General features: G+C 44.6%; 1 protein-coding gene across 1 annotated transcript in view; it reads left to right on the forward strand.

The window, feature by feature from the left end:
- igsf9bb (immunoglobulin superfamily, member 9Bb) overlaps positions 1-10605 on the forward strand; it is a 32072-nt gene extending 21467 nt beyond the window's left edge. The window contains exons 20-24 of the mRNA XM_062537474.1: positions 369-848; positions 1592-2029; positions 3125-3246; positions 4101-4140; positions 10599-10605. Coding sequence (XP_062393458.1) covers positions 369-848; positions 1592-2029; positions 3125-3246; positions 4101-4140; positions 10599-10605 — 1087 coding nt within the window. The remainder of the gene's footprint in view (positions 1-368; positions 849-1591; positions 2030-3124; positions 3247-4100; positions 4141-10598) is intronic.
- Positions 10606-12187: the final 1582 nt, after the last annotated feature.

The raw sequence follows: 12187 nt of genomic DNA on the forward strand, positions 1-12187 counted from the left end.
CTCTCTCTCTCTCTCTCCATCCACCTTTCTAACATGCTGAGATAAGTCCGCTCAGAAGGTGACTGCCGTCGTCTCTCCACCCTTCTACCACACCAAGACCAGTCCCTTAGAAACTGACCGCATCTCTGTGTGTCTTTCCTTCTCTCTCACACATTTTCTCTCTCTCCCCCTCTCTCTCTGTCTCTCTTTACCCTTCTCACCAAGTCCCTCAGAAACTGACTGTCTTTCTGTATGTCCTTTCTCTCTCTCACATTCTCTCTTTCTCTCTTACTCACTTTCTCTCTCTCTCTGTCTCTCACTCTCTCTATCTCACTCTCATTTCTCTCTCTCTCTCTCTCTCTCTCACACACACTCTCTCTCTGTCTCAGCTCGGTCATGTCGTCGCCCCCGTACCACCTGGAGGGCTCGTTCGGCTGCCACCCTCCCATCCTGGAGGAGCTGGGGGAGGAGCTCGGGGAGGAGGGGGCGGAGCTGCAGCCCTTCTACTCCTCCTCGGGGGTGGAGTTCAGCTCGGCGTCGCGCTCCTCCGACATGTGGCACCCGGGCGAGCCGCTGCCCTTCGCCGGCCTGGAGGGTCCGCACCTGATGTTCCCGCTCTACCAGCAGCTCCAGTTCCAGCGTGAGCCCGCGCTGCCTCCCCCAGCACCCCTGCTCCTGCCCCCCCCTCTCCCGGCCCCCTCCTCCTACCCCGCCGTCATGCCCCTCCACGTCCCCAGGGGGCGCCACAAGAAGTCGCCCAGCAAGGCGCGGGCCCAGGAGGTGCAGCAGGTGGGAGCGCTCCGGCACACGGCGCAGGGGCTGGGCGTCCCCGTCCTGCCCTTCCTCCCCGAACCCGAACCACCACTGGGGTCAGTAGCAGGGTCCGCTCTCCACTGAACTCACACACGCACGCACACACACACACATACAACCACAACCAGAACCGCCGCTGGGGTCAGTAGCAGTATCCGCTCTCCACTGAACTCACACACACACACACACGCACGCACGCAGTCTCATTCTCACTACTACACACAGTCTTACTCTACCAGCTATGAGTTCAGCATCCTCTCCAGCATTAAGATGGGCCCTCTTCCCTCTTATCAGCATTCTTATTGAATGTTACCTCATCCCACTGAGCTCTGTTCTTTGGTACATCAGCTCTAGGGACGTAGTGGGGATCCTAACATTCCTAACATTCCTAATGATCCTAATGTTCCTAATGTTCCTAATGTTCCTGTCGTTACTCATTTTCCTGATATTCCCAATTTTCCTTATATCCCTAATGTTCCTGATATTCCTTATGTGTCTACTGTTCCTAATGTTCCTGATTTTACTGATGTTCCTAACATTCCAATATATATTTTTCAGATTAATATAATATAATATAATATTAATATAATATTGAATTTAGAACAGCAACGCATTACACTATGTTACAGATATTAATATTATCATCATTACTACAGCTGTAAAGTGTTACTGGTGGTGAGTGTGTTGAGGCCTGTGTTGCTCCAGAGCAGCTTGGCCTGTGTTGTGAAGAGTGTGTTGTGTATGTGTGTTGTGTTGTGTGTGTGTTGTGTGTGTGTGTGTGTGTGTGTGTTCTCTGCAGACCGTTTGGTGGGCTGGACATGCAGTGGTACGAGGTCACTTCCCAGCTGAGCCCTCCGCAGCCCCGGCGCTTGGACCCCGGCTGGTGCGTGCACCCCATGGTGCTGCAGCCCTCGCGCCTCTCCCCGCTCACGCAGAGCCCCCTGTCCTCGCTCCAGGGCTCCCCCATCCGCCCCCGCCCGCGCCCGCGGCCCGGACACACCCCGCCCTCCCTCCAATCGGAGGCCTCCGAGATCACCCTGCTCCCGCCCTCCACCGCCAGCTTCTCCCGGAAGTCGTCGCCGTCGCCGTCCGCCTCGGCCTCGGCCTCGCCGGGGAGGAGGAGCCAGCGCGGCAGCCCCCGCCACCGGGCGCTGACCGGCCCCGAGAAGTCGCCCCCGTCCCCCCGCGACGCGCGGAGCGAGGCCACGGGCCAGCGGAGAGGGGGGGACCCCCCAGGGTGGGTGCTAGATGCTTCTAGAACCAGACGCAGAGCAGAGGAGCTCTACACCAGGGGGTTGCAACTGGAGGCCCCCCTGTGGTCCGTTTAGGCATTGCAGGTGATCCCTGGGCCATGCATAAAACAATGTAGTTTCACTGTGGGAATCAGCATTTTTTTAGGACACAGCTCCAACTGTATTAATTATTGTTTTTGAATAATCAAATGTATGCTAATATATGAAAAGAACAAGCTAAGGTGACTCAGGATTAAAATAGTGTCCATCTGGTGTATCCTTAGCCTTGATAATGCTGGGACGTGTCCCCAATGTCGCATACGTAATTACGTATGCATGACAGATTTGCGATAGATTCACGGTAGACTCACATCTCAGGTTGCTTCTTAAACAGAAGGTGGCCCCAGGGAGCAATGCGTTCCAGATGCTTCTAGAAGGAGTCAGAGGGCAGCAGAGGTCACGACAGATGCGATGGGCAGTGCTGCATTGTAGAGGTTCTCAGCCCTTACCAGCTTAGCTTACTGTAGCTTAGGTTAACCAGCTTAGGTTAGGGCTGGTTCAATTATATTTGGATAGGTGAGATTAAATTGGATTGGATTGGATTACATTAGATTAAGATTAACACCTGTTTACCATAGTGTCTCTGTATCTCTCTGGTTGTTTCAAATCACAGATATGCACAGTACAGTACAAGCTCATAAAATGTTTGGGTGTGTGTGTGTTCTTGTGTGTGTGTTCTTGTGTGTGTGTGTGTGTGTGTGTGTGTGTGTGTGTGTGTGTGTGTGTTCCCTTCTGATCCTCAGTTTGTCCGGCAGTGTTTTGACTGGCTCTACGTCGCCCTACTAGGTAAGGCTGGCCCAGTTGACCTCCATAGCTAGGAATAGATGAATTTCACAGACACTAATGATCACCATCAGTAGAGACACTATCAGTAGAGGCACTATCAGTACAAACACTAAACATCATTATCAGTACAGACACTAAACCTCACTCTTATCACAGACACTAAACATCACTATGAGTACAGACACTCACCCTCATCACTGTCAGTAATTATCATCTTTTTCTCCTCTTGTGCTCTCTGCTGTGTGGGCCCAGAGGAGCAGAGGTGTGTCTGGGAGGATGGAGACCTGTCTGAGGGAAGCCATCTCCACACCGCCACCGTTCACCTCCACAGGAAGACCAGCTGACAGACAGGTGAGGTCCCACGATCACAGGACAGGTAGGACATCAGGTCACATGATACCAGAACAGGTAGGACATCAGGACAGGTAAAGACATTGGAGAAGGTAGGACATCAGGTTCCATGATCACAGGACAGGTAGCACAGCACACCAGGCCAGTTACCACACAGCAGCAGAGAAATCAAGTAATATGATCACATGACAGGGAGCACAACAGGTCACATGATCACAGGACAGGAAGTACTTTTCCTTTAAATCAGTTTTACCAAAGATCATTAAGGGCGGAGCAAGATACTTTGTCGTAGTTCATGTATATGGGCGTAAAACGGGGATAAAGCATAAAGGGGGATTTTGACTATAGGCAAACGTTTGCAAACAGTTTTCCGTTAGCCTTGAGTTTTCGGCGAACGTTTGCAAACAATTGCAGACAGTATGAGGGGTAGTTCTCCGCGATCATACAGTGGGACTGAACATTAGTTTGACGAACACAACAATGGGGTTACCGTTGGAATGTTGACACCAAATCATTCAAATTGAACTGTTCAAAGAAAACATGTTCACCACGAACGTTCGCCACTGTTTGCCAAATTGTAATACATCTCAGTAGTTACACCAGGCACGCATCCTAGGACCTAGACTAGCAGCATCAGTTCAGTCACATACTGGGTGCCTCTCATTTGGGCTTTTATACGTCCTCCCTCGCTCCTTGGGCCTCGATCCTCACTGATCTACATAAAGAATGATGGGGCGAAAACAATGGGATAGTGTATCCAGTGTTAGTTATAGATCAGTGGGAACGCCCCTCGAAGATCGATCATCGAGGATCGAGGAGGCATGTTGAGAAGCACCTACTGTACTTGCACACCTTACTCTGTGCCCCGCCCCTTCACAGCTGTCTCCGCCTCTCAGACCGCCCCCTCTCCCGTGCTCAGGTAAGCGCCATCTCACCTGAGGATGCAGACATCTACCTCCCAAGAAGGAAGACGAGAGTTGCCAGATCACGCTGCTGACCCACCCAATACAACCCAACCCCCCCTCAAACACAACCCTGCTGACCCACCCAATACAACCCAACCCCCCCTCATACACAACCCAACACCAAGCTGACCCACCCAATACAACCCAACCCCCCCTCATACACAACCCAACACCAAGCTGATCCACCCAATACAACCCACCCCCCCCTCATACACAACCCAACAACAAGCTGAACTGCAAACCCCCACAAACAGAACCCAACACTAACACCCCCTCCCCCCACACACAACCCTGCACCACAACCAAACACCAAGCTGAGCTGTAAAACCCGCAAACACAACCTAACGCTAACACAACACCCCCAACACAAAACCCGCAAACATAACTCAACACCAAGCTGAACTGCAAACACAACACTAACACAGCACAGCTGAACTGCGCCTGTACAGTGCCGCTATCATCGCTATGACATTGGGCTCCAGATCCTACTCACCCGCCATGGACGTGCACTGCAGCCATCTCTCACACAAAGCCCCTTGTGCGAGTCAGCAGGACAGGGTGGGGAGTCTTGTGTCGGCCATGATGGGTGTGGCAGACAGTAAGCAATCTGGTCGGCCAGCATAGCAATGACCCTCGGATGCCCCACAACCTCCCAGCCACCTGGCAACCTTTTAGTTCTATCACGCATCACAATTACCCGTCTTAACCACAGCTGCCATGGCGACCACTTCCTGATGGCCCACTCTCGCCCCCCCGCCCTGCACCGGCCCCGCCGGCACTCGACCGCAGCATGCATGAGGCCAGGTGACCCCAGGTTAGGTCATCGCTATGGCAACCCCTAAAAGCACTGTCGGCCTTGTTGCAACAACATGTACCAAGAGCAGAACAGAATATGCAATACTGACAGGACATCACAAAGATGAGACTGACCCTTGGTCAGGCTATCCTCTTTTGAGGTCATCACCATGCCAACGACCCCTCAGCCCAGTCTTGTTGAGGGATATCAGCACTTCAGCTGTGTGACTCTGACCCAAGGGAGAAGGAGGGGTGGGGCTCCTCTGTGCCCCTCCTGTCAGTAGTTACAGTACGTCCTGATGGGATACGTGTTGAGCGTCTCCAAGCAACAGCCCAAATGTTTGATTGGATCTCTTCTCTAACCTGCCTTTTCAGTACTATGATTTAGTTTCTTTGCATTGTTTTGCTTTGTAACTTTGCTTTTCAAATATTTTCTTTGCATCGTTTGTTTACATTTCCGTGACATTGTTTGGATAGAATGGACTGATATACTGGACTAGTGCTACAAGAAAGGTCTTCATCTCAGTCCAGTCAGATCCCTGCGTCTGCAGACTGGTGTAGCCAAACCCCCTGTGATGTAGGCGTTCTATAGAAGCATCACCGGAGCGTTCTCTCCACTCCGTTCCATTCTGACGTGGGACATGTCCCTCAGCACGAGAGTGGTCCCTTCTCAGTTACTGCACAGTGCCAACAAGCAGCCTCCACTGATGTCGCATCCACCTGTTTATGTCGACAGAGTGGTGTTACGTGCTGCAGTAGTAGCAGCGCGCACGCTTTGTTTATCAAACCCATCTTGCCTCTTTTTGGTTGTCTTTATAGTTTCTTGCATATGTGAAACACGCTGAGACACATTTCTGCCTTAACTCAAATGAGGATAGAAATGGTAGTGGTGACTAGCAGTCACTAGTCCGTCGGTGCTATCGTGAAAAGTGAGGGATTTGATAAAGCAGCAGTTGATTGGTGGGTGCCCTGCCAATCACAGAATCCCGCCCAGGCCTAAGGCACGCCTACAGTCTGAACCGCTTCAGTGTCTGGTCCTTAACGTTAATGAGTAGACTCGGTTCGGCACGACGAATACTGTCTGGATGATTTCATCTGCAGAGGATACAGGATGCAGCGCCCTGCTTTGCTAGGACATACAGTACTGCTGTGACATCAGACAGACATGTTTTAGAATCATGGTGTTTAAACAGATGTGTTCTTCAGCGATGAATATCAGGCTTGGTAACACTCCCCTAAGCCTTTACTGATTTAGACAACTATTTATTGTTTATTTATCTATCTATTTATTTATTTATTTATTTGTTTGTTTGTTTGTTTGTTTGTTTGTTTGTTTTTGTGCTATTTATTGATGCCAACATCCTAAGTGATGTAACGTTTAGTCCTCTGTCCCTCTGTTGTAATCTGACTGCGCCTCCCAGTAGGATGCACCCAAAGCATCAGTCAGGAAGAAAACAGGCGACAGTGGAGAATACAAACAGACGCAAAGAACTCACTGGCCAAAACAATGTTATTAATTTACCTTCAACATAGCTTTGTGCTACCTTTTAAAAGATCTGAGACATACTGTCACAATATTTTAAGGTGCTAAATGACATACTGTAAATTCATGGGAAACAAAACTTTAAATGAGTAAGTTTTAAAACTGAAATAGCATTTAGTGAACAATATCTTGTTTACTCATTGCATATGTCTCTTGCTAATTATTTATTGTTCACATGCATTTCAAAATCAGTGAGTGGAGTCGGCCTAAAGATGTGCAAATGTTTCACCCCTTTTCAGTGTGTGGTACAGTACGCTGTGCATCAACAGTTTACACACATCCGTCATGTGATTTTAACACAGCTTCACAATGACAGTCACTGCTCTTTAAATTTCTCCATCTGTATGCTGTTAGCAAACGGCCACTATGAGAATGCAGTTGAGAGTGCAACCAAAATCCATCTGATACCCCTCTACAGTCATGTCCTCAAAAGGTGAATTTGGAAGGGGTTGAGGGTGTTGAGATAGACAAATATTTTTGAATAGGTGGTGTTGCAGATAACTATAAAATTCCCCAAAATAATAGATAGATGGTTTACAGCTAAGTATTCTACAGTATGTCACAAATAAACACATTCGTTGTCAAAATATAACTATTAAACAATCAATAGCTAATTACATTTCTTTATTTATAAGATTTATTTATATGAATTTTGTATTTTTTTCACCAAATGTTTGTGTTACATGTGTAGTATTTTTTCCTAATAACCCATCTTCAAAATAATTTCTTCCTTGAACTGTGGAAAGTGTACATAATGTTTAATGTCAGACGTTACTTGCATAGAACGGAGGCTTTACTGTACAGCGTATTGTTAGACTAACACGTCAGTTGATCACCATATAAGGGTGACTGAAGACCACGGTACTAAGCAAATGACCCTACAGCTAGAGCAGGAAATGGATTTAACGAGTCTACTGTAAAACAAAACGGATGTGAAGTAATGTTATACTCATCTATACAATTCTTCAAAACATCATTCTACATGCATTGTTCTTTCTAAACCATACAGATTAAGCCTTTTAATATCTTAACAGATATTAGACAAACTTACTTTCAGTTAACTACAGGCTGTATGGCATGACACAAATGACCCCTTAGAGAACAAAACAAAGCAAAGAAAATGCCCCCATCTGCCCCTGTAGAGGGGTGGGGAGATGGCAGGGGTTGGGGGCTAGGGGTACTGCTTCATATCGTTTATTTTCACATTTATTGTTGTTAAACCTCCTAATTTATTTCATCATATTTATTGATGAATTAGGAATGTTTCTATAATAAATATTGCTAAAGCAATCTTGCAGACCAACAGACATGCCACTCAATGTAAGATTCTAAGGCACTCAAGAACGTTCACACATAGAACCAAATTAACAATGTAAGACTCAAGAATGTTCACACAGAACCAAATTAACGATGTGAGATGCTAAGGCTTGAGAACGTTCACACATAGAACCAAATTAACTTTGAAGGACACTTGTAGTAGTAAATATTACACGTTTCGCTTTGAGTTTGAGTTATTCTCTTAAATCCCCTTGTTTTATAAGATTACGTCTTTTAGAACAGTCTTGTAAATGTCTAGTGGATCATACCTCCGTCGGAGAAAAAAATGAAATAATGGAACAATGCTCACTTAGTTGGCAGGCGTACCACTTGAATAGCTTGGTGTGAAATCATTATTAAATGTCGTAAACCAAAGTGGATGCTTTAATATCTACATTTGGGAGAAAATGTCATACGTTTTTTCGAATAGAGAGCTAAACTTAATTTTATTTTTATATATTGTATGTAAAGTGCTGCAGGTAGAGAAATAGAGTTATAGATTCAAGTCTATTGAAAGGTAAAGTTTATAGAATTGTGCATTAGGGCAGTAATTTATGAGAAATTATTTATAAAAAAAAATGGTGCTCAAATATACACACACACACAAAACAAATCTACTTCATCTGTATTTCCACATAGCTCACCGTGTCATTTCCTTTCTGAGTCGTATCCCACACACGTTTTAGCTGGTCCCCCTGAGCTGTGACCGGGCTGAGTTCTTCGTATGGATGCACACAACTGCTCTGGAAGGCAAGGAAACGCATATGCGTGAGTGACCTATACCATAACATTAAACATTTGTGAAGCACAAAACAGAAAATACCTTTTTTTCCCTTCTTAATTACTTTATGCATGAGAAGTCGTGGGCCTCAGTGAAAGACACAGTTTAACACTTGGTTCAGTGTAGAGCCACTAACTGCTGACACCTGAGAAATCTGCATACACTTTTGAAAGTCTTGCCTCATTTCCAGACTTGCTTGTCCGGATATTGGATTTCCGAGGCGTTAGATACAGTATGTGACGCACACTGGCGTACGCTGGCAGTGGAGCTGTGGTACGGCGTCTTACAACAGATGCTTCTATATTCATGAATGAACCACAGAATCAACCCTTCTGAAGAGTTCTGAGTCGACAAATATGACAGTTTTGTTGTTGAGATTTTTTTTTTCTCCGACTGACACTCAATATTTTAGCAAGTCAGTTTCAGCTTGTAATTGCATTTGCTTGCATGAGTTGTATTTTAACATAGGAATTTTCTTATAAGCAATTGAAATTTGATTTAATTTGTTTGTAATAGCAGTAGATTAAATGCTGACACTTCAACAGTTTCAACAAAACAAAACACAACAGGTCCTCTTATTCAGACACAGGGATTAACCTCTGACCTCTGTCCTGCTGTATGGATGGTTCCTTCACATCTATAGCCACTGCAGCCTCCTCTTTAACCTTTAAAGGAAAACTTGTTTCACATAGACCAAAAAAAGACTTCCTAGCTTTAGTTGCTACAACGACATCTAGAGTAGCCAGGCTTCTACAGTGCTATACTCTGGGGGCATGATGGTAAAGATGACCTCCAGAAACAGAGATCTTTGTGAAACCTCGCCAGAGTTCTCCTTTAAAGGTGTGAGTTTTGAACATTCTAACAAAAGATTCCATTCCGCAACAATTCAAGGTTCTCAAATTCCAGGTTGAATAGAATGGATGTTCTTCAGAACATTCTTTTTCCAACATTCCTGTCACGGTACATGCTTAAGCTCAGCACCTGAGCTCCTCTCGATCCTCACACTCGTGAGATGTTTCTGCTTGATACACCACAGAGCACGTCACAGCTGCGATGCACTCTAAGCCAACAAAGCCAATGCTGCTAGCCGAAACCCAGTGGAGTAGCAGATCTGTAGACCCGCAAAACATGAAAACCTGAACCTCTTTTAATCCAGTGAGATTGTGAGGCCAGAAGAGTTCTTGTGCTCCTTATGAAGTTCCTTGTGTTCCTCTCGCCATGTTAAATGATCTTATGGTAATCTTAAGGCAACCCAGAGCTGAAATAGCACAAGCACTGCAACAGCTCTTCCCATCACATGCAGACATGACTTTTATTAGGAGGCGTCACAATAACGGCAAACTGAAGAGTGTTTGGTGTAACCTTGTGAAGTGTGATAGGTAGTGTCAGAGATCTGAGTGATTATAAGGTGTGAGTGATCTTAAAGGAGGCCATGACAACACAGCTGCAGCTCTGAGGATGTATTCACCTTAAACCTGATTACCCAAACAAGTTTGTGCGTGTGTGTGTGTGTGTGTGTGTCTAAGTGTGTGTGTGAGGCTTCTAGAGAGGATTGTTGGATTCCTTCAAAACCTGAAATTTCACAACTTGGTGCTATTTTTCCATCGTATTTTATGGTGCTGCACACGTGAGAGACAGAGCCCAGCCTCTCTCACACCACACTACACTCTTCACAGTGTCAAAGTTCTATTTTTCTGTCACACACCCTTCCACCTGGTCAGGTGTGTGTGTGTGTCTGTAGAGCCGATCACAAGAGGGCCCATACAGGTGAACAGAGAGGAATCACTTCACAATCGTCATAGAAACTGAGAGGCTCTTGTAGGCTACAAGAACGCGAGCCTAAAATACAACACAACCTCAAAATAAGACTTTGGTCATTATGTACATGCTAAACAAACAGGACAAAAAACCCCGTCGTCACTTACAGTAGCTACACAGTAAAGACTGTGTTGTGTTGTGTTGTGTGTGGTGTCGAGGCGTTGAAGTTTATGCCACTCGAGACCCTTGATCTCTAAAAACTGAAACGAAGCTGAGCTGTGAGAAGTATGGATCCTTTGCGTTAGCTGCGCAACTTGTGTGCTAGGCCTTTGTTATCTGCATTATCTGTATTTGGGTGTCTTTGACGTTCATTAAGGCTCATAGCTAGGCTCAATATGTAGGGTAAATAACGCGAGCGCTTAGAGTAGCCTAATACCACATTAATCCTGTCATTACGCTTCTCAATCATGTCGGGAAAAAAGGTTCTCTAAAGAGTCCAAACCTCCAAATCAGTAAGAGAGTCTAACGTTACAGAGGAGTTTCTCCTATGGGCGGGAAGCAAGTGAATGTTTTTAGACAACAAAAACTCATAAATACAGTGACCTCGACATTACATCAAAGCAAAAGTCAATCTTCAATTTTATTTAAAATGTATATTCAGATTGATATATTTAGAGTTTCATAGGGTTTTATATAAGCACACAAATATATATGAATAATATATATATATAAAATATATATTTATTTATTAATCCTGCAGACCGATTGGTTTAATCAAATAAGAATCCTTAAATCTTCTTTAAACATGACAAACAATCACAAAAACTGCAATTGAAGTATTACAAAACAAACAATAAAGCTTCAAAGTTATTGTACAATTATCCTAGAATTGAACTGAAAGAATGTATTTAATGCAAAATACACAAGTGTGTTTAACATGTAACAATAAATTAATAAATCAAAATGCTGTACCTCATTTATCAGACCCTGTTACCATGTCCAGCAACGGAATGTAGAATGTAACATAATTATGTAAGACCGATTGGAATTGTATATTTTAACAGGATTATGTTGATAGATTGGAACATTTTAACAGGGGTGTGACTGGTATTTTTGCGAAAAGGCAGAGACGCACACAGAGTTACCTGTAGTCTGTGGTATGATTGAATTTTGATTTAATGGCGGCTTAAAAAAGAAAGAAAAAAACATCTTAATTTATGTATTGTAGGCTAATGCACTGATGGATCCACAGGTGTCCAGTACAGGTGCTCTGAGCTGTCCTCTGCCTGGTCACACATTGCTCCTATCAGCAACATGCTGGGGCACGGACTCATTTGAATAATTTATTTGATTTATGTATGTTAGAATATTAGGCTATCTCCGGCCCTGTCCCGAAAAAAAATTTCATTTACCTGAAGTTCCAATCTCTCAATATGAACACAACCAAGAAGACATACTGCATGACTTATGATAATTACACTGTTATTATGTATTAATTATAAAACATGATGGTCACTTTTGATTGGGTGCTCATACAGAGATGTTTCTGATACCCTTACCATGAATCAGTCTTCTCATTAAACTGTTTGGTTTTTATTTATTTCTTTTTTTATACATTTTTGTTTGTTTGTGATTGAAGCCTACTGTATGTCACAGTCTTGACAGCCGTTTCTGCCAGTTCTGTTTACGTTTACATAATATTCTGTCATCAGTTTGTGTTTTATACATTTTTAATTGTTTTTTTTAATTGGATACAAGCTAATTAAATGTAGTTTTGTCATATTTTCATTCACTGCATTAAAGAGAA

This window comes from Sardina pilchardus, chromosome 5, assembly GCF_963854185.1.
Source record: "Sardina pilchardus chromosome 5, fSarPil1.1, whole genome shotgun sequence".
NCBI classification, from domain to species: domain Eukaryota; kingdom Metazoa; phylum Chordata; class Actinopteri; order Clupeiformes; family Clupeidae; genus Sardina; species Sardina pilchardus.